At 33.7% G+C, this 22,862-nt stretch overlaps 1 protein-coding gene across 2 annotated transcripts; it reads left to right on the top strand.

The window, feature by feature from the left end:
- The first annotated feature begins 4,383 nt into the window (after positions 1-4,383).
- Positions 4,384-22,581, top strand: LOC148623140 (uncharacterized). Of its 2 annotated transcripts, XM_088573696.1 has the most exons (10): positions 4,384-4,493; positions 11,243-11,368; positions 12,471-12,522; positions 13,144-13,215; positions 14,500-14,577; positions 15,845-15,908; positions 17,371-17,422; positions 18,567-18,657; positions 19,777-19,886; positions 22,099-22,207. In XM_088573696.1, the coding sequence occupies exons 2-10, from the start codon at positions 11,254-11,256 to the stop codon at positions 22,104-22,106; spliced, it is 642 nt and encodes a 213-aa protein (XP_088429822.1). In that variant the 5' UTR covers positions 4,384-4,493; positions 11,243-11,253; the 3' UTR covers positions 22,107-22,207. The 2 variants fall into 2 exon arrangements, with proteins under 2 accessions (XP_088429822.1, XP_088429821.1); XM_088573695.1 differs by lacking the exon at positions 19,777-19,886 and having other exon boundaries at positions 22,099-22,581.
- Positions 22,582-22,862: the final 281 nt, after the last annotated feature.

Raw genomic sequence — 22,862 nt, 5'->3', positions numbered from 1 at the left:
GAGCAAAGATCACTTGGTGATACCCCCGTTTCCGTTCCCAGATACCGTATAGGATACCCCATAAGTGAGTTAAGCTTTCAGATGAAAAAAAAAACAAAATAGAAGGTGCGCAATGGCATCATATAATACAGCCAGAATCTGTGAAAGTTTCATCTAATTTCATTCAGCGGTTTCAGATGAGTAAAATTGTGGATAAGAATTTGGGACGCACGAACGAACGAACGAACGAAGGTAATGAGGAACGGACGGACACCATGAACTCTATATACATTTCGCTTTTCATCCTTCAGATGTAAAAACAAAACAGGAGCAGCATAATGGCATTATGTGATAAAGAATTAATGAAAGTTTCATCAAAGTTTATACAACGGTTTTAGGTGAGTTGGTCCCCATGGTCGACAAATGACTAAGTCCATGCTTTGCATTATATTAATAAGGAAAGTTTTAACCCCAAAGGTCATTCAGATGAAAAATAAAATGAGGGGTGCACTATTACATCATGAAATAAATAATTTGTGATTTATTTAATTTGAACAGCGGTTTTAGAGGAGTTGCGGATTAGAACTGAGGACGTACGAACGGCATCATGATACTTATAGTCCTTCACCAACACGAATGTTTCTTACGATCCCTTACGAATCTTAAAAAATTACAAGATTAGTAACACTTAATCACGAAGCCACTTTTACGAGTGATTTACGAATGCTATATACGATCACTTTAGGTTACAGACCACCAATTCAACCAATGAGCATTTGGAACGTACGCAAAAATAGTCCTACGCAGATATTACCCCCAGTTCCTCGTAGTGCTGTGAAAAAGTTCTCATTTTATTTTAAAAAATTAAACAGTTTCTGAAAGGAAAAATATTTCTGTATATTTTATAGGTGCATTTTGCTTCTTGTGATGTGAAGTCTAATCTCCATAGTGATTTCTAAATATACCCCTATCTTGTGAAAACACTGGGATTTCCCATGCTATTTATAGACCCTTCACTTCCGGTGACCAGTACTGCACTGCAAGTCTGCTTACCCCACATGCCATTCTGAGAATTGTGAGCTGACATATGTAGAATCATGCTGATATATAGTCCTCTGCAGGTTAAAGTTAAGGTAAAGTCCAGAGAAGCCATTGAATATTGTGAAATAAGCATAGAAGCCTATGGGAAGTGGAATTAGTGGTTTCTAGCCTTTAGATATAAGAAATGAATGAATACGATAACAGTTCATGATTCATTGCGATTAACGTGTTATGAAAATATTTATTAATTATGGACTTTTAACAATGTCAATACTGTACGTTATATATGAGCCCGTCTCTATATTCAAACGGATCCTTACCGTATTGACTGCGAAACGTCTGTAATTTATATATTCAATTAAAAGCGCATTCTGGAAATAATATTGCATTTTGCGTATTCGAAATTCGGACCTGGCATATGTAATTTTCACTTTTCATATTTATCAATAATGGACTTTTAATACATTATATATGTAATTATTCAGATTATATTGACCGAGGACGAAGTCCTCGGTCAATATAATCTAACAGGTCCATCTATAACGTGAATGATTGTGCATATGGAAACAATTTAACGGCCACGAAAAACATTCAACTATCACAAAATGTCCCCGGATTAAATTAAACAAATTTACCGATGGAAAGTATTTCACACAGGATACTTTAGCATGGATGGCACCCTCTTTCTCAGTATTTTGTTCATCGAAACGTACTAGCAAGTAAATGATACAATTAGGCGTTTACATACGTCACGAATCGATGATATATTTGGTTGAGAACTTTTAAAATGCGAACTTTTCTGTGATAAACTATGACTAATCGATTATCGAAAGTAAGTTTGTTTGTTTGTTTGTTCGGGTTTAACGTCCGAGCAGCAATATTTCAGTTATATTCAGACGATGAACATGAAATGATGATGAAAAGAAAAAGGGATGGGACACAAGGACAATGGGGTCGACAAATTTTGATTGCCACTGGAAATAGGGAGAGGTGGGTAGGGTCGGGCAATTTAGCCTCCTATGGCGGAACCCTATGGTTCCTACTCCGGAAGAATACCTCAGTAGGGTTCTTTAACGTGCTAGGAACGTGGCATCTTTCCCAACACGGTGCACCACTATGGTTTGCGGTCAGGTTTCCGTTTTATAGCCTGACAACCCCAGCATGTAACATGCCAGAGGTACCCCATTCCACCACCTGGGGCACACATCCCAGTTGCTCTGTGGGCAGAGCGCCTAACCCCGGCTAGGTTTCTGGGCATTATTTAGTCGCCTTTTACGACAAGCTTAGCGCTGCTGCAAGCCTATTCTTTTAACACCCGGACCTCGAAAGTAAGAAATGGCATTCTAATAATTAAATTTCACGTTTACACGAAACGTGTAGAAGTTGCCTTCCGTTTCCTGATCCGTCTTATGAGAAAGATATTGTCAACTGAACTGCTTGCTATCAATCGAGGCAGCGTAAAAAACGTGGATATCAAATTTCAATGAAACCGAAAAAAGTTTAAATTTTCGACCGCGGTGGCGGCCATTTTGAAAATGCCCGTCGATATGTGGCTCAAATTTCCAATTGAGCCGCAGATTCTTAATTGGCACGACTTAAAAAACCTAAATAAAATTTTCGACCGTAGTGGCGGTCATTTTGAAAATGGCAGCCGAAACGTAGCTAAAATTGCCGATTGAACCTCAGATTATTAATCGGGACGTCTTAAAGAACCTAGATATCAATTTTCATAAAAATCGAACAACTTGGAATTTTCGCGCGCGGTGGCGGCCATTTTGAAAATGGCGTGCGACACATAGTTCTAATTGCTAATTGAGCCGCAGATTATTAATCAGGACGACTCAAAGAACTTAAATATCAATTTTCATCAAAATCTGACAAATTTGAAATTTCGACCCCGTTGGCGGCCATTTTGAAAATGGTGGCCGAGACGCTCGCGATTTTTTTTTGTGAATTTATTTAGACTATTGAGCTTAATGTATACACCAAGGTTCGTCAAGTTCTGATGAGCGGTTTTCGAGATATATGACGTACCAATTTCCAGTGTAAAAATATGGGAACCCTTAGTCCGGCGGCCATTTTGAAAAAATGGCGGCGGCTGGAAATTTTTTATTGAGGTTCTGGATTCTTCGAAGAGTAGTTCTAACATCTTGAAAAGTTTCATCTCAATCGGATCATCTACTTTTTAGAAAAAGGATAAGAAGAAGAAGAAGAAGAAGAAGAAGAAGAAGAAGAAACACAGTAAAAACAATAAGTCACTGCCACTTCGTGGTCGGCGACTTAATAACATTTATTATCAAAAAATTCAAAACATAACAAGACATTCCCGTGTCAGATTCGAACCAAAAACTAATGCAGAGTACAACTGCCAAACCAGTTGGTGTCGGTGTTTAATATTTTAAAAAGTTTTCAAATTTTATTTTTTCGATTTTTGATCAAAGTCTCAAAATTTTACCAAACTTTAATCAAAACCCTGACTTGGGAGGATGATTTATAGTCAAATTTAGAAAATACTAAATTTCAGTATGTACAGTTTTAATAATTTCACTTTTTGAAAGTTTCATTTTAATTTTTTGTTAAAAACAAGGTTGGTCGTAATAAGATACGTAACGTTTACTGTTTTTGTGTTCTATATTTTTAGCAAAAAAGTTTCTTTGTCACCTTGAAGCACATTACCAACCATCTTGTGTTTTTTTTTTTCTTAAATCACACTATGCAAAAAATCATACACTGTGGGGGGTTGTAGATGAGCTTTTATGGGAATTCCCAAAAAAATATCGAAAATACATTTTCTATGATTTTTGTTGCAATTTTTTGTATTTTTCATCTGTCCAAATTTTCACAAATTTGCATTTTCGGGACCAATAAGAGTTTTTTTTTCCCTAAAGATTCCAATGAATGCGGACGCATGAAATTGGCCCTATTTATGATCAGAATCCTGGGGAAAATGCCCCAGGTCCTTGGGTATTTGAAATTTACTTAATTTATTACATTTTTTGGTCTTAATTGTCAAGATTGAAATCAAAACACCATTCTTCATACAAAAAGTATGCAACATATCAGTTCTCTTTTGCAAACCATAGGGGGCTAGCTCCCCCTATCAAATATGCAGCCAGACTACCTAAACAAAAAAAACTAAGGGTGATCCCAGATTTGCGGGTGCCACGCTTCAACTAATTTTTTTTCAAACATAATCGAACATATTGTATTGCTAATAAATAAACCGAAGTAACACCATACAAACTAACTAAATAAAAACAACATTCGATTTAATTGTACATCCAGAAACCTATAATTAATATGACTTGGTGCATTGTAAGGATGGATGCAACGTCCGGATTGTTTCCGTTCTCGATTCGAAATTTAAAATTGGTCATTTTCTGGAACGGTTTGGCGGGAAGTTCCAAATGTAAACATTATGGGAAAGGTTCCAATTTTAATCAAATGATACTTATGATATATCTTGAGCCTTTGTAAGTTTATCTTAATACAATTACCCGCATATTTCAACAGGAAGTGTTGATCAACTCATGATCTGTACAATATGTTTTGATTAATTTATATTTTTTATTTTCTATGTCTAATCCCAAATCCCTTTTAATTCGGTGCAGCAAATATTTTTGTTGGGTATGTTTTTAAATTTTGAACTGAACTTTCAAAATGAAAATTTCATATTTACATACTATTTATTCATAAATGTCGACAGTTTAACGTCCCAGTGTCTTCTGGTTTCAAAATTTTCAAGTCGTTGAAAATTACTTCCTGTGCTGCTGTGCATGCATGATTTATTCAAATTGATATATATATATATATATATATATACACATTTATACACAATAAGTCACAATTTAAAATCAAAGACTGAAGTCTTCCAAGTTGCTAATGGTCAAATATTCTATGCCTGTTTTTTGGCTTGCTATTGTGACGAAAATGGCTTATAATATCTGAAAAAAAATAGATTTAATCAAGGAAATGTTTATCATGGATACATAGAGCTACACTTAAGTTCTTTGGTTTATTACAACTAGAAGTGGGTTATTGTAATGGATGAAAGAGTAATCAAGGGAACCAAGGTTATAGCGGTAATCAGAAGAATGTAATCCAGGGACAAAGACCAGACATGGAAAACAGACATACAACAAAGAACATAAAGTAACTAAAATCATACATACAAAGTAACAAAAGTAAATAAGCAACTCGGACTCCACTAAAAACTGGGAGCATGGACCAGGTGCACCGGTAGGGTAAGCGTCCTCTGCTTTTCTAGTGGATAGTGTCATTAGCAGGTTGAATATGCCCATTATCATTCGGAAGCAATACACTTTAACCCCGAACCTATCTTACAAAGAAGAGAATCTCAATTACATAAATGGGGTGTCTTCGAAGTCTGCCCTTATAGTATATAACGCATCAAAATCTTGAAATTGTATTCATTCTGAATCAAGCTGTAACGGAGCACAGAGAGTAATAGGTAAGAGAACTATTTATAAGGGTTATATAAATAATTCAAGGATTCTAAGCCTGGTGTGGTCTACCAGTATTGCATTGGTCACAACAAAAGGGCTTGAAACAAACTGTCCAGGACAGGTTTTAAACATTGTCTGAAATGGGGGTCTCAAATGGTTCGAAGCTGGCTGGCCGAAACATTCCATACCTTGGTTTGGGGTTTTATAAATTGGAGCTGTACAGGGTTTTGCGAAGTCAGGGTTCACACACTACTGCAGTGAGTGTTCCCTGTCATACCATACCTTGTCACAAACATTAAGTTTACATTCAGTTTTATTAATAGTTTGGTTTCCCATGATGTAAAATTATAGAAGCGTGTAGGTTTATTAAAAAAATTGTAATCAATCTGTATATATACACACACACACATATGGGGGCCCTGATAATGTATATGACCTATATAGTCAATTGTAAAGTGTAAACTTCCCATTCTCATACAAGCAAAAAACTTGTAGAACACATCTGGATGATTAAGATGTACATTTTGTTCTCATATGAAGCTTGAACTAGGAAGCTATGCAGGTAAATGTGGCACCGATCAGCATCATAATGTAGAGTAGTAATACATAAATGTAAAAAATTATGCAAATGTAAAGTACTGAAATTACGAGTGCAAGAAGTCACTAACAATATTAGCGACTTAAAGAAAGAAAATAGTTCTTACATCAGCAGTTAAAAATATTTACGTGGATTTTAGGGTTTAATGAATATATGTACATGTACATGTATGTCTATTGTGTCTGACTTCACTATTTTGACTAGTTCATTGTACATTGTAAGTTCCATTGAATAATTTTGTGGTGGGAAAAAATGACCATTTACATGTACATGTATATTGGTACTTGTATACTGTTTTCTTAAACTACTGTTGGTTGTTACCAGGATGCCAAATGGAATGGCAATGAGACAGTGAACAATTAATTATTTTGTAAAATATGACAAGTCTAGTTATGATATGGCACTCTGCTAGTGATGGCCAACCTAGATAGTAGGGGTGACAATACTACTGTTTTAGAACATGCTAGTGATGGCCAACCTAGAGTGTAGGGGTGACAATACTACGGTTATAGTACATGCTAGTGATGGCCAACCTGGAGTGTAGGGGTCACAATACTACGGTTATAGTACATGCTAGTGATGGCCAACCTAGAGTGTAGGGGTGACAATACTACGGTTATAGTACATGCTAGTGATGGCCAACCTGGAGTGTAGGGGTGACAATACTACTGTTTTAGAACATGCTAGTGATGGCCAACCTGGAGTGTAGGGGTGACAATACTACTGTTTTAGAACATGCTAGTGATGGCCAACCTGGAGTGTAGGGGTGACAATACTACGGTTATAGTACATGCTAGTGATGGCCAACCTGGAGTGTAGGGGTGACAATACTACTGTTTTAGAACATGCTAGTGATGGCCAACCTGGAGTGTAGGGGTGACAATACTACTGTTTTAGAACATGCTAGTGATGGCCAACCTGGAGTGTAGGGGTGACAATACTACGGTTATAGTACATGCTAGTGATGGCCAACCTAGAGTGTAGGGGTGACAATACTACTGTTTTAGAACATGCTAGTGATGGCCAACCTGGAATGTAGGGGTGACAATACTACTGTTTTAGAACATGCTAGTGATGGCCAACCTAGAGTGTAGGGGTGACAATACTACGGTTATAGTACATGCTAGTGATGGCCAACCTGGAGTGTAGGGGTGACAATACTACGGTTATAGTACATGCTAGTGATGGCCAACCTGGAGTGTAGGGGTGACAATACTACTGTTTTAGAACATGCTAGTGATGGCCAACCTGGAATGTAGGGGTGACAATACTACTATTACAGTACATGCTAGTGATTGCCAACCTTGAGTGTAAATCATAATGGGGGGGGGACAATACTACTGTTATAACATACATGTATGTAATCGCTCATTGTATAGTAAGCTGCTTGCGTCAGTACCATTTCAATTTTTTTATTCTGTGGTGCGTGGATCGCAAATATGGCAGCTGTACTCAAGCTCACAGCACAGAAAGGGATACATGAAGCATGACTAATCATTGTGATAGTGATAACCACTTTCATAGTAGACATTGAATTACTTTTTTAACTACATGTTTTAAGAGATATTTCTGTATTTTTTTTTCAGCATTCAGTGAGGCAGGGCATATTAATTTGAATGCAAAAAAATAAGTTTGATTGTACATGTACATGTATCTATAGAAATATAAAAGATATTCAATTTCAAAATGTTTAACAAATACCACTTCTACAGTGATTGGTCATGGTACATGTACAACATGTATGTCTCTCTGTACTGTAGTTCTTACAAGTGCTTGGTATGCTCTGGATTTAACCTTAGTGTTAGAGATTCTTTGGTTCCTGATCAAATTTTTAACAGTAGCAAGTACATGTTTCAGAATACAGAAAAATAAATCCAGAATCTTACTAGGTATAGTGGTCTGCCATTATGTTGTTTTTCAGCTCCTGAAAATGAAGGTACATGTACAAACCAGATATTGATGCTTTATCATGCCATAAGTATACAGAACCAAGTTGATAATACTACCATAAAAGCACCTTTTAGGAGTGTAATAAGTGTTTTATTATACTGAAAAACTACCATGACATCATTCGATTTAAACCAATGAAATGAATGACACAAAAAAGTCTGGGAAATTTGATTTTGAAATTTACCGTAGAGGGAAACTTTCAACAGGAGGGGAAATAGTTATCTAGACAACTTAAAAGAACGAAACCACAAAATTACTGTAATACTTTTATATATTAAAATAAGTACTGAAGTATAATAATTCATTATGTTAGTTTAACTGTCTACAAGCAATAAATTAAGTAACTATTACATAATCAGTAAGAGAAAACATGGGAAAATTGTGAAAAACAAAGACTAACTACAGCAAAAACTACATTGCAAAAAAAAGTGCCCTACTCAAGCTTGAGAGTGAAAAATTTGAAAAGTATGTTTCCTCCACTGGCACCAATGCCTTTTTCAATTTCTACAATGTAGTTGACATGCAGTTTAGAGACTATTTCAACCTGAAAGTCATTTGAAGCAATTGAAGTTAGTTACTCCCATGTATTGATAAATCTCCCAACTTATTATAGCATATTGTTCTGGCCCCCAACCCAACATACATGTATCACTATCCAAATAAAAAAAAGGAGGATTGCAGGGTGAGTTGTGCAATTGGTTGAAACTATCAACTTAATATACACCATGCAGATGTACATGTAATTCAGCATTACTAATAAAGTTTCCATTTTAATGTGTACATGTTTTTGAACATCATTAAATACTAAACTAACCATGTATGAACACTGCTTCTCCCTTGTACATGAAAGTGCTGCATTAATGAGATTTTAAGTCCACTGGATAGGCCCTATCCATAAACATGATCATGTAGTATTGTACATGTACATTAAACATGATGACACTGATGTACACGAAGAAAATATTTCTGACAGTAATTGTGATTAAATGTACATTTTGATATATGTACATTGAACTACCAGATGATGCGAAAAGATTTCAAAAATCTTTGTTTGAAAGAGTAATCAGGGGAACCAAGGTTCTTAAGCTCAAATCAAAAGAAAGTAATCCAGGGATAAAGACCAAACATGAAAAACAGATATACACAACAGAGAAGATGAAGCAACTAAAATGATACATACAAAGTAACAAAATCTAATGAGCAACTAGGACTCCACTAAAAGCTGGGAGCATGGACCAGGTGCACTAGTGGGGTAAGCATCCTCTACTTTTCTAGAAACACCTGCCAAGTTACTTATAAAAGGTCAAGTCGGCATAGACGAAAGAGAAAAGGAAAACTATGGCACAATGAATCAATCAGTTTTCATGGTGCAGATGGAACATGACCAAAGTGGACATACATGTAATTACATTCATTTTGGAAATGTTTGCTTCTGATACTATGCAATGACTCATAGACTACTGAATTTATCAATGTATGTGCTCCATTTGAAGATACATGTCAGCCATGCATGCATGAGCTTTGAAAGTGGATTCCCCTGTTCAGGTTTTAGCTTTAAAAAAGAGGTCACAATGGCAAACAGCAAAATGTTAATAATTCAAAGCTTGTAAAAATGTTGTCAACTAATTATATTGTAAATGTATGGAAAAATTCTTCCTCATAATTGAAACCAAGGATCTAAGCTAATAACAATACAAATTAATATGTTAACTCTAGTATTGTGAAGTCTCTCTTTTATTCAGGTAAAATTTAGACTTCTCTAGATTTTTCAATGATAAACATAGTCATTTTTGGTGATGTTAATAATTTGAAGTACTTCTAAACAGTTCAATTTAAGGGAAAATGTAGAAATAAAATGATTCATACAAATAATTTTGGACAATTTTTTATGTCAAATAGTCATGATAGTGTATGAAAGTCTTACAGTTTTCTTGTTATAGATGAAAATGTCTTACAAATTTATGTGGAATCTAAAAATATTGTCTGCAAGAAAGGAAATATTGCACATGAATTATTTTTAGGGATATCACTAGTGAAATTGTTTGCCTATAAATACATTGTACCCAAATTTTCACAATCCTTATGAAATGGCAAAAAAATCATTCCAAATAAAATAAACTATTTCCCAATTGGTGGTCAAAGGGAAGAATATGGTGTTTCTGCTCAATATAATAAACTGAATAAATGTTTATGATTTATTTTTCTTGACATCCTCTATAAAATTAAACATTTACAACTACAAACTTGTTACATTTGTATTGTACAGTTTCCCAATTTTAAAAAATGGCGTGTATTTTTCCAATAAAAAAGGATGAGGTAGTTTAGAAAAAAGCCAACAATATCACTGATTATACACAATGCAGCAAAAGTAGTCATTTCAAATAATCTATTACTAGAAGAACATGAGCAGATATATTGTAGTTTGTGATTTGTCCTTAATTATGTCCTGTGAGTACATGTAAATATAATTCAAGAGGGAATCTGTAGCACAGATTTGGCCTTTGTACATTGTAAATGTAGAGAACAAAGTCATCATATTTTAGTCTGACTGAAGGTGATCTGTTTTGCAAATTTTACAACAATTGGAAGTTCCCTGAACTACCCAGTGTTCCTCATTACATTAAAGTGTAGCAAAAATGGCTAAGCATTTCCAATTGTGCAAAAATGTGGGACAACTCCTTCAGCATACAAGTGATACCCAGTCTACTTCCACATTGAATGACACCTATTTTCAGATTGCATGAATTATCAGTAAGATCTCTGTAGCTTATACATGTAACTTTGTCCTCTTACAGGTTACACCTGTTTCATACTTAAACAAAATACATGTACAATGTATGTCATAGTAAATTTCATCCTGTTGGATGTACATGTACAAAATGTGTACAGTAAAACTTAAGTATAACTTCAATTAATTTCTAGTCAAACAAAATGTAAAACCACAAATTTTGTAAAATACTTTTAAGTACATATATGAGAATATTTTTAATTTCCATGACAACTCAATCAAAGACTTGGGATTTTATTCTATCACTAACAGCTAAGAATACTCTCAGACTGAGGTGTTTTGTTTTTTTTTTCAAGTTTCCTGACACCAATGTCAGAGTTACACTTTTAAATACCTTAACTGTACTAACAACAAATTTAAAAACTACACTTTGTCAATTATGGTCTGATACAAGCGTGCTTTCAATGATCTGCATTTCAGCTGTAGTGGTCATGTCTGGAACAGTAGAAAATACCACTGAAGTTGGAGAGACAGAATTGGAAACATACAATAAAGAGTTGTGGATGCGAGAGCAAATCAATAGTCTCAAAATACAGACAGAAGCTGGTAAGTAATATTATATGATGAATCATTGACATAGTCACAAAATACAGGCAGGAGCTGGTACAGTGTAAGTAATACAAATGTATGATGATTCATCGACATAGTCAGAAAATACAGGCATAAGATGGTACATGTAAGTACGTGTAATAGGATGAATCATTGACTTACATGTAGTCTCAAAACATGCAGAATTTAGTCAGTACCGGTAATAGGATGAATCATTGACATACATGTAGTCACAAAACATGCAGAATTTGGTAAGTACCGGTAATAGGATGAATTATTGACATAGTAACGAAGTACAGGCAGGAGATAGTAAGTACATGTAATAGGAGGAATCAATCATACAATGTACAATGAATATTATGATTACTCCTCTGTATTTCACATGTACATAAAAACAAGTACATGTAGCCTGTACATGGCAATTGTAATTGTAAATTGATATTCATGTACATGTACTTCAAAAAACATGATTTTCTCATACATGAACATATGTTCAGTGATTACTGAAGGGGAGTATACCTTCATTATTTTTTACCAAATACAGGCCATGCAAAAAAATATTTCCACTTGTTCAAAGAAACTATATTTTAGCATTTTTTTATACATGTATAGCCACACAGAATTTTACAGAATTTTCTCTCATCTCGGCAGCTTCTATCACACCCACTTTATATTTGATATACAATGTCAGCTAGGAGTCCACGCTTATTCAATCTAGACTTTTTGCAAACCTTTTGTGGATATTCTTAAGCCATTATGATTGATGACTACTGGTACAGCTGCATCACACTTTCCTTAGCAACAACTTGTGACAAGGTTTATCAAGTATACCCTAGATTAGATTTTAATTCAGTACAATATCCTGTTTGTGTTTTTATCATGTGGTTGGAATGCTTATTCTAAAGTTTGGGTGCAGGGGTCACTAATGGGCATTGGCTCATTGTTTTACCAATGGTGGACATTGTTATAAAATGCATTTGTAGCATGTCAAATTACAGGTACTCTTATTTTATTGTATCTATGCTGTATGTAAGATAACCTGTATTTCTTAATATATGTCTTGCATAATTAGATGGACATGTTTTTTTCTTGATTTCAGCAACAAGTACCCACAGTGTAAACAAAGATGACACTGTTAGATTGATGAATATGTGAGTAAATTACAATGTTTCGATCTACATGTTCTTAACTAAAGCAAGACAATACCGATAATAGTTTGCCATTCCCTATAGGCAACACAGCCTAAAATAATTGAGTTGGTCTGGTACACTGTAGGTGCCAAATTTTCTAATTATAAAATGAAATATAGGTAAAGTAATTTTAATTTCTGTAGGTCTTTTAAATTTTATATGGTAATTTTAAGGAAGTATTAAGATTTTGTTTGACCATACAAGATATTTAGATTTTTTTTGTAACTTTACCACAATGTTTAATGCTTATTTGTGTTAATAGTATCATTTATATTGAAAATAATCATGTACATGTAGTAAAAATGACCAGTAGTTAGCTACCTTATCTAACAGACATACATGTATTCTTCACATCTGTAGTTTAATTTGTGTTAATTTTTGATTCACTTTAATGCTATATGCCTGTACAATGACTGACATGGTTTTTTTTAACTATTACAATAACTGGTTTGAATGCAGTGCTCCGTCTTTTTTTATTGGATGAACTAAAGTATGAAACATCTTGAATTAATGTATTACTAGTTTATTTACAACTCTGTCTGTCTGTTCGTCTGTTTGTCTTATATTTACTATAATTTGTAGATTGTCAGATCTCGGGGTAGACTTAAGGAAACAACATTTTGATAAGGATAGGAAAGAAATCATCATCAGGAGGTATATGTTAACATTTAATATCAATAATTTTGTAATTGTTAAAGACCTTATTTCCACCACATGATGCACTATAGCAAGTTGTACAATAAAATGGGTAAACAGTACTATACCTATACAATGTATAGAAATATTGATAAAAATGTCTCTCACAAATCATACTTTAATATCTTAATATGATTTGTAACATGGTTTCTGATTTGTGTTTTTTTTTTTTAGCAAACCAGGTTACATGTATCTTGTGTATAAATCTGATTTGGCACTATGATGTCATTAAAATGATCAGTCTGCATTCCACAATTCATATAATTCCGTACAAAATATGAACCAATTCTTAGTATTTGGATTTACTTGTAAGATCATTAGAAATTAAATTACATGGAATGTTCCTTAATTTTGGACAGGTTATATTAAATTATCTGGTTTCGGGTCAGTTTACACTTTCTATAAATTAAAGCAAACAAAGTAATTTTGTATTAACTGTTCAAAATTAGAAACATTGAATTAATTTTCCTTAAATACAGAAATATTGAAAGTCTCACATAAAACATGCATTAGTTATTTAATCTGTTAATTACAATTATTCGAATTCATGTTGGTTTTATTTTGTTTTTTTGTTTTTCTGAGGAATGAAGAATTTACATAATATACTCTGTTCCCTCTATATTGCGGGTCCCACTGTATCACAGTATGGCTAGACAAAGAAAGTGGAACCATGCTCATTTTCAGTATATGTTGTGCTTGACATTGGAACATAGTGTAAACTTTGAAACCACATATTTGTCAAGTTTTCTCTTGGGCAGGAAAATTAGGGACCAACTCAAAATTTTTATGTGATTTTTGGCCATTTTCAAAATTTTCGATGGTCATGTTCAGAAAATTGTTGTCAAACTAAATGTAGATGAAATAAGGATTTTAATGTTATCACGATCTATTGAAAAGTTGTTGAAGTGCATCCCTACAAATTACCATTGCAAAGTTTTTGATAAAAAATTATTTTTTTTGGAATATAATCTTTTCAATGTAGTGATACAACAGGAACATTGTTTAGGTACAGAAATTTACCTTACCTTTTACTGAGTTTTAAAGATGCTGTATCAGGAAAATAGGTTTTATGCACTGAAGGGCTAGATTTTGTTCTAACTTCAGACAAAATAAAAATCCACTTTCCATAGGGCTGTTTTTCCTTGGTCTAGAAAGCAGTTAACTACTGTGATAGAGTGAGACCCCAGTATACAAATGTACATGATAGAGTGAGACCCCAGTATACATGTATAAATGTTTCAGAATACAACAAGGTCATTTTTTAGTGAAGCAGATTTTTGAAGAGGATCATAAAGGAAAAGATACAGAAGAAAAAGTTCGGTAAGATATAGGATAATTAATTAGAAAGAGCGAATAACCAAAATATGACCACAAGTACCGAAGGATGCCTACTTCAGCAATATTAGAGATTGTCTGACAAGCTATTTTCTGACTTGGTGCTATCCTAACTTCTAGCATCTGACATGTTGAAAGCCACCCTAAATGTGAATTAGCTAAATATGTGTTTTAAAATATTTTAAGTCTCTTTTTTTACCTAAAAGAAGTTTAACCTTCTGGAAATCAAGCAATAAAAATCCGAAATATTTGTTAAATACCTAGAAAACATTTGTAACGAAGACGGTTGTCAAAATGACCAGCCATTTTGAACAAGGTCACTTATTTTACCGAATACAAAATATAGTTGACAAAACGGACATTAAGTTGGTAAAGGCAATTTGTTGGTTAATTTTATATGTTTGTTATATGTTTGTTTAGCAAATTTTAAAATCCATCATTTTATCAACTGGAATTACACAGTCAAAAACCTAAAAACCAATATGAAGTTCATTTTAACTGCTTTTGCAAAAGATTTCCAGTTTTGCTGGATTTTCGCATCAGGTAGGCCATTTGTTTTTCTTCAGTTTAGTCACCTTCTCCCATGTTATGGTAAAGAAACTGTATAAACATTTTAAATGGAAAATAGTTAACTATTATTCTGCCAATTTCAAAGAACATTGGAACAAGCTTTATGCAATATGGCACTTGGACGTAAGAGGTTGGAGTATGGGAAAGGAATTTCAACCTCTTACGTTGTAGGAGTAAAGAACACCTAGATTTAATGAGTGTCAAGTTCCATGCACAAGTTAAAAATTACTGCGTTCTTGACATGCAGGATCATATTTTGGTTATTTATGATTACCAACTGATTATCTTATTTATTAGATAGATTTCCTCCATTATCTGTGCTTTTTTTCAACATAAATTTCAAATTTTATGAATGGCAGATTGATATTCGTGTTATGACGTTTTGACTCGGAGAAAGCTGAAGAGTGAAATTACATGTTTTATTTAACAGTGTGAAATATAGAAAAGTTTTACACAGTGAACATTCAGTAAATCACTGCTATTTTTATAATAATATCAAATTAAAACTCAGGTAAATGTCAAGTTGTTGTAAAGTTTTGTTGGCATACTTATGATAATATTATACTTTATAACTTTGTAAACTGCTTTTAAGGAAAAGGAGATATATCTGTTCAACCTGTAGTTGCTGAAGGCCAGTTATACCCACAAAGTTATCATTGGTACTGTTGTATTTATACTTTAGGTACATTGTAGAGTTACTAGAAAGACAATGTCAGCTGGTTACTGAAATAATGAAAGCCTTAAAGGTTTGTAGAAATAACATTCTAGAAAAACATGATAAAATGCTATATCTCCACTGCCCCCATACAAATACATATATTGCCTTATGACAAACAATTAAATAATCATGATAATGGGATTTCAGAAATTACTGAGAAAGATGTAAAATTGACTGGAATATAATGTCAATAATTTAAAACTTTATTGAATTTTCAGCAGAAGTTATACATTCTCAGAATCACAGAATTTTGAGTTCCAGGCTTGACAAAATAACAATATTGCAATAATGAGTGCACACTATATTTTTGAGTTCACAGTTGCACCCAGTTTATTATTTTTCAGTACATGTAGGTCATTGACAGTATCCAGTGTGTAAGGACACTGTCATGAAAAATACCAGTCAATACTAAAGATACAAACCAATCGATACTACAGATACAAATTTTTATTTCAAAGATATAGTATTATCTGAAAATCATTTTGTGCTATGTGATATATATCAGTACTGAATATTACATGCTAAAATCTGTATCATATGCCATATCAACCTGAGACTCCTATGTCAAACCAAGGGCCACCAGCCGGAGGGATTATACGATGGAGGGTTGATACGGCATGTGACACAGATTTTGAGATGTCATGTTTCTTTATCATATATATCATAACTATACATCAGGTGTGTTTCCAAGAATGGTTGATTGATTGATTGTCGGGGTTTAACACCCAAGCAGCAATATTTCAGCTATATTCAGACGATGAACATGAAATGGATGATAAAATGAACATGAAATGATGAAATGAAAAATGGGATGGGACACAGGGAAAATGGGGGTCGACAAATTTTGATTGTCACTGGAAATAGGGAGAGGTGGATAGGGTTGGGCAATTTAACCTCCTGTGGCGGAGCCCTATGGTTCTTACTCCAGGTGAATACCACAGAAGGGTTCTTTAACATGCGAGGATCATGACATCTTTCCCAACACGTTGAACCACTATGGTTTGCGATCAGGTTTTCCGTATTATGGCCTGACGACCCCAGCATGTAACATGCCAGGGTTATCCATTCCACCACCTGGGGCACACAACCCAGTTTCTCTATGGGCAGAGCACCATAACCCCAGCCAGGGTTCTGAGCACTATTTAGTCACCTTTTACGACAAGCTTAGCGCTGCTGCAGGCCTATTCTTTTGACACCTGGACCCGCACAGGGCTCCAAGAATGGTAGTGATATATGTTAATACAACACATATACAAAAAAGGTATATCGTGATAAAAAATATATTTTCCTAAAAATGAATGACTATATGATTTTATCTGCATTTTGAAATAGTTTTATTGTAGATACTGTTTTATATGTAAAGTGTGTTTTATTCTTATCTGTCAAGCAATGTAGAAAAGTTTTATTTAGCACATAGGTTACCATTCCCATAATTTCAAATCAATGCAAATCATAGTTAAGTACCAATCGATTTCACTTTACATTTACAGAGAACAGCAGAGTTGAAGACTAAATTGGATACTCTAAAGCAGGAGAACTTTGGTAATTATCACAGACTTGTAGATAAAATACAACAGGATCGATATGAATTATATTATATTATATTATATTATAGGTGTGTTTTTTTTTTTTGTTCTTTTTTTAGGGTGGTTCAGTTGTAGTTGACTATTTTTTTTTAGGGTGTTTAACTTTGTCTGTACATTGAAAAATATTTAATAGGAATTTTTACCTCTTCAACTTTAAATAGCAATTTTTGTAAGCATTCTATTCCTTTAAAATGGTTAGGTAATTTGTTACCCATATTATATTATTATTACATTAAGTTTTTAGATAGGCTTAGATTAAGATATTGATTTGTCGGCACTGTCAAGTTTTGAATACCAGCGACCATATGTGACATATTTCTGTGATATCAGCTTATTGGTCCAGGGCGGAGGTGTTTACTTATATGGATTATCCATATTTTCTACAAATTTTGACAGCAAATTACGCTCTACAGATTGTGAATACCTCTATTGCATCTTTGTTAAAATTTCAGAAAGTTCGGGATTTTATAGATCATATCCATAGAATACGGTGAAAAATACAGATTGTGATCAAGTAGTATAAACAGATCTTGGCTGAGGCCTAGTCAGTCACCAATACAATTAAACCTTTATTGCCTAACCAGTCCATATGGGATCAAATTTTTTTTTCAAATGTAGTCATGGTCTATTTACTATGAGAACCCAAGTTTGTTGTAAAGATTTTATGTTAAGTTTTTTGATTAGGTCAGTTTTATAGAACCACTTGTGCCAAGTCAATCATATTTGATATTCAGTTGCATCAGCATCACTTTATCACAGATCTGTATCTATTTTAAGCTTATATTTGCCCCTGCAGTTACAGATTATTGACTTTGAAATTTCTTGTTTAGTTTTCTGGTGATGGTATCAAATAGTTATATTGGTATTATAAATTATCCATAATATATGAAATTATTAACTTAGTTAAGTTTTAAATAACAGTGTCCATGTGCAACAGATGATACATATCTCTGTGGTAACAGTTTCTTTTCTTGCAGATTCAACAGGATAAGTGTGAACCTATCTCTTACATCATCAGAGTGCATTTTTTTTCAATATATTTATTAATGAACCAGGCAATTGATATTTATACAAATATGTTGTTTGAATGTTGTTTTCAGGAAAAAGGAAAGAAAGTAGACAGTTAATGTTGGAAATAAAAGAAAAAAATGATGTCAAACAGCAGATTATCAAAGATCCAGAAACAACACAGTTAGTATTTGTTTTAACAGAAATTATTTAATGCTCTACTTTCTAAGTTGAGACTTTCAGTGTTTGTTGGTGACAGTGTGTGCATTGACTTTCAGTGTTAGTCGGTGACAGTGTGTCTATTGACTTTCAGTGTTGTTGGTAACAGTGTGTCTATTGACTTTCAGTGTTTGTTGGCAACCGTGTGTGTATTGATGTTCAGTGTTTGTCAGTGACGTGTGTATTTGGCTTCCAGGGTTTGTCAGCGACAGTATGTGTATTGACTTTCAGTGTTTGTTTGTGACTGTGTGTGTATTGACTTTCAGTGTTTGTTGATGACAGTGTGTGTATTGACTTTCAGTGTTTGTTAGTGACAGTGTGTATATTGACTTTCAGTGTTTGTCGGTGACAGTATGTGTATTGACTTTCAGTGTTTGTCGGTGACAGTGTGTGTTTTGACTTCCAGTGTTTGTCGGTAACAGTGTGTGTATTGACTTTCAGTGTTTATCGGTTACAGTGTTTATATTGACTTTCAGTGTTTGTCGGTAACAGAGTGTGTATTGACTTTCAGTGTTTGTTGGTGACAGTGTGTGTATTGACTTTCAGCGTTTGTCGGTTACAGTGTGTGTATTGACTTTCAGTGTTATTGGTAACAGTGTGTCTATTGACTTTCAGTGTTTATCGGCAACTGTATGTGTATTGATGTTCAGTGTTTGTCAGTGACGTGTGTATTGGCTTCCAGGGTTTGTCAGTGACAGTATGTGAATTGACTTTTAGTGTTTGTCGGTGACACTGTGTGTATTGACTTTCAGTGTTTGTCAGTGACAGTATGTGTATTGACTTTCAGTGTTTGTTGATGACAGTGTGTGTATTGACTTTTAATGTTTGTCGGTGACAGTGTGTGTATTGACTGTCAGTGTTTGTCGGTTACAGTGTGTGTATTGACTTTCAGTGTTTGCGGTGAAGGTGTGTGTTGACTACCAGTGTTTGTCGGTAACAGTGTGTGTATTGACTTTCAGTGTTTGTCGATGACAGTGTGTGTATTGACTTTCAGTGTTTGTCGGTGACAGTGTGTATATTGACTTTCAGTGTTTGTTGGTGACAGTGTGTGTATTGACTTTTATTTTTGTCCCATTTTTGTAGTAATTGGCTGATTAGGAAGAATCTTAAAGAAATAAATCATCCTTATGCTTGTGATGACATTGCAACATTTGTTTTAAAACATATCAAAACAGACATTTGGGACCAGTGTGGTAAATATATGATTATGTGCATTTAAAAATACATAAAATTATATGTTTTCAAAAATCATTTGAAAACCATACTCTTTTCAATTATTAAATTCTATTGCCATACCATTTTTGTTTTTCATGAATTAACATAGTCAGAAACTTGTTTTTCACGGTGGTCCTAAACATATTAAAAACTTTTCCAATGTATGTCAGATTAATTTGTTTGTAATTCAGACTAATTTGTTTGGTTATTTCATACATGTTTATGGTTTATTTTATGTGCACCTCTTTATCTTAAGAACGAATGGTTAATTGTTTTATTTTTATACACACTTAAAAAGAGAATTCAAGTTTTTTTAAGAGGATTTAAATAAATATAGGTTAAATGTTTACTTTCGTGAAGAGATATAATGCCTTTTCATTTTTTAGTTGGTTCCTCTTCAGCTCAATGGACACAAAGGGTTTTGTGAGATATTGCCATCATGCTTATACAACCAGGACTTATATTGGTATGGCACTGTTGTCGTCATCTGTAGGTGCTTGGTTTTTGTGCCATAAATTGAATAACGGTTGATTTTATAAAAAATTTTACAACAAGGCTACAAACCAGAAAAGAAAGGTATTCATTGATTTTGGGGGTTAAAGCCTTAACTGTTTAAGAATTAGTGGTCCAAAACAAGCATTTCAAATAATTCAACTACATTGTATATAACTAAAGGTAAAACATTAGGAATGTCTATAATATTGTTCTACAATATTCTATACCACAATGGTCTGATGGATTGATGACTTTCACTTTAGAAAATAGGGGCCAACAGTGATTGGGAAGAATTTTTTGATGATGGGACAGTGGCCAAATCTTTGAATGATTCATGGGGGACATTGACCAATGTGAAAGGACGTTTAGTTTTCTTACCAGATACTTTACATAAATTAAAATGCGTAAATTTTCAGGCTTGAGAAAAATATGGTTGATATACAGATTTGCAGTTTTTTTTCTTAAAGGGAAGAGTCTGTTATCCCACTTTAATCTTAAAAGATGGTGACATTTTAATATCTTAAAATGTTTCTCTCCATTCAACTTTCAATTTAACCTTTGGTGACCTTTATTTTGTCTAAATACCTTAAAGCAAGAGTGGTAAGAAAGGTTTTTTTTCGTAATAACATTTATATGCGTCCATGTCACAAAAAAGAAATTACATTTGATAATTTCGTCACACATATTATTTGCATATATCAAATATTTTTGATCTGTGAAGAAACATGGCTGCCTTTGCTAAAAATGGAACATAGGGATCTGGAGGCAGTTTTTTGCATATATCTCCAAAACCAATCAGTTTATCCAAATTCTGACATAGGGTGTAAAGTATTCAGCAAGATGAGATCAATCTGTGGTCAAAATTTGGTAGAAATCTATTGATCCATGTTGGAGTTATTGCCCTTTTTGGATGTTTTTTGCTGTTTTTGATGTTATTACTTTCAAAAACTACTTTACAGAAGTCATTAAAAGTTGAACTTTTTTTTTGTTTTTAGGGTATCCTAAAAAAAATGAATGTTTCAGTTTTTGATCGGTTAAAAAACATGGCTGCCGTTACTAAAAATAGAACTTAGGGGTCAGACAGTTTTTTTGCATATATCTTCAAACTGTTAGGTTTAGCCAATATCTTTCAATTGCTGAATTTTTTTTTTATTATAAGGCCTACAAAAGTCTCCAGGGATCAAAGTTGTCAGACGACTCCATGTAAGAGTTATGGCACTTGAAAGGCAAAAAATTACATTTTTAGCAGTTTTCAGTTGATGTCTTGAAAACTATAATAGATAGAATGAAACATTCAATTGACGAAATAATCCTTATCATAAGTCCTACCAAAGTTATCCTGGAGTCAAAATTGTTGGACAACTCCTTGTTAGAGTTATTGCCTTTGAAAGGCAAAAATTTAACCAGGTGAGTGATCCAGGCTCCTGGGAGCCTCTTGTATTTTATTTTAAGAAATTTTCAAATACATCACAACTGTTAACTTTGTTTTCAAAATTTGAATTTGATTTCATTCACGCTACTGGAATGAATGAAAATAAAATTTGGGCCCCACCACAAAGAGTGACATTTGCCCTACAATGATCACTCTGTCCGTTTGTCCATCCGTCCATGCTTGTGTCCATCCATCTATAACAAACTCTTGTTACTTATGTGAGGATTGATAATTGTTTAATTAATAACGATATGTCTTGACAGGTCAATAAAAGAATTTGATGTGATAATGCAGAAGATAGTGATAGCTAGACACACGCTACAGGGACTTGTGTTGGGAAGTGGTATTAACTGGGCTGATGATCCTAAGCTCTTAGAAGTTGTCCTAAAGTTAGGAGAAACTCTTGATTTTAAGTGATTATATTCACATTTTGGTACCGTTAGAATTTCCTTGACATTGCCTTACAGGATGTGTAAGTTCATTGTTCCTACAAAGTTTAACTCTTTGGATGATGACATATGGAATTACCATCAATTAAAGAAAAAAATGTAGGTACTGGTACATGCCTTGTACAAGATTATAAGTTGTTAGTGATAATACTTATATAGCAACTTTACATTATGATTAAACCTTTTTAAGAGACAAACCATGTTTTGTACTTTTTAAGCTTTTATTGACAGATGTGTGTCATGTCTATCTGTCTATCCAATACAAGTCAGATTTTCAAATAAAGCACTTAATATGTAGTTGTTGAGTCATGCTGTTTAGAACATTATATTTGCCAAACTCTTTTGGTTTTCTGATGGAAAACAGAGTTTGTAATTCCTTGACAAAAGAGGTACCATCTTTTAATCCGCTGCTCCTCAAAAACTGCTGAATTAAATTTGCTGATACTTTCACACATTCTTTATCACATGATGGCATATGTGCTATTGCCATCACTTGGTGTCCGTATTTGTTAACAATTTTTCAAAACTCTTCTCATTTGACACTACTGGAACAACTGGAACCAAACTTAATATGGATG

The sequence above is a fragment of the Perna viridis genome, chromosome 3, assembly GCF_037379345.1.
Source record: "Perna viridis isolate PV_CMFRI_1.1 ecotype Kerala chromosome 3, ASM3737934v1, whole genome shotgun sequence".
NCBI classification, from domain to species: domain Eukaryota; kingdom Metazoa; phylum Mollusca; class Bivalvia; order Mytilida; family Mytilidae; genus Perna; species Perna viridis.
The sequence above is the reverse complement of the archived record's forward strand: the minus strand, read 5'-3'. Positions and strand labels throughout refer to the sequence as shown.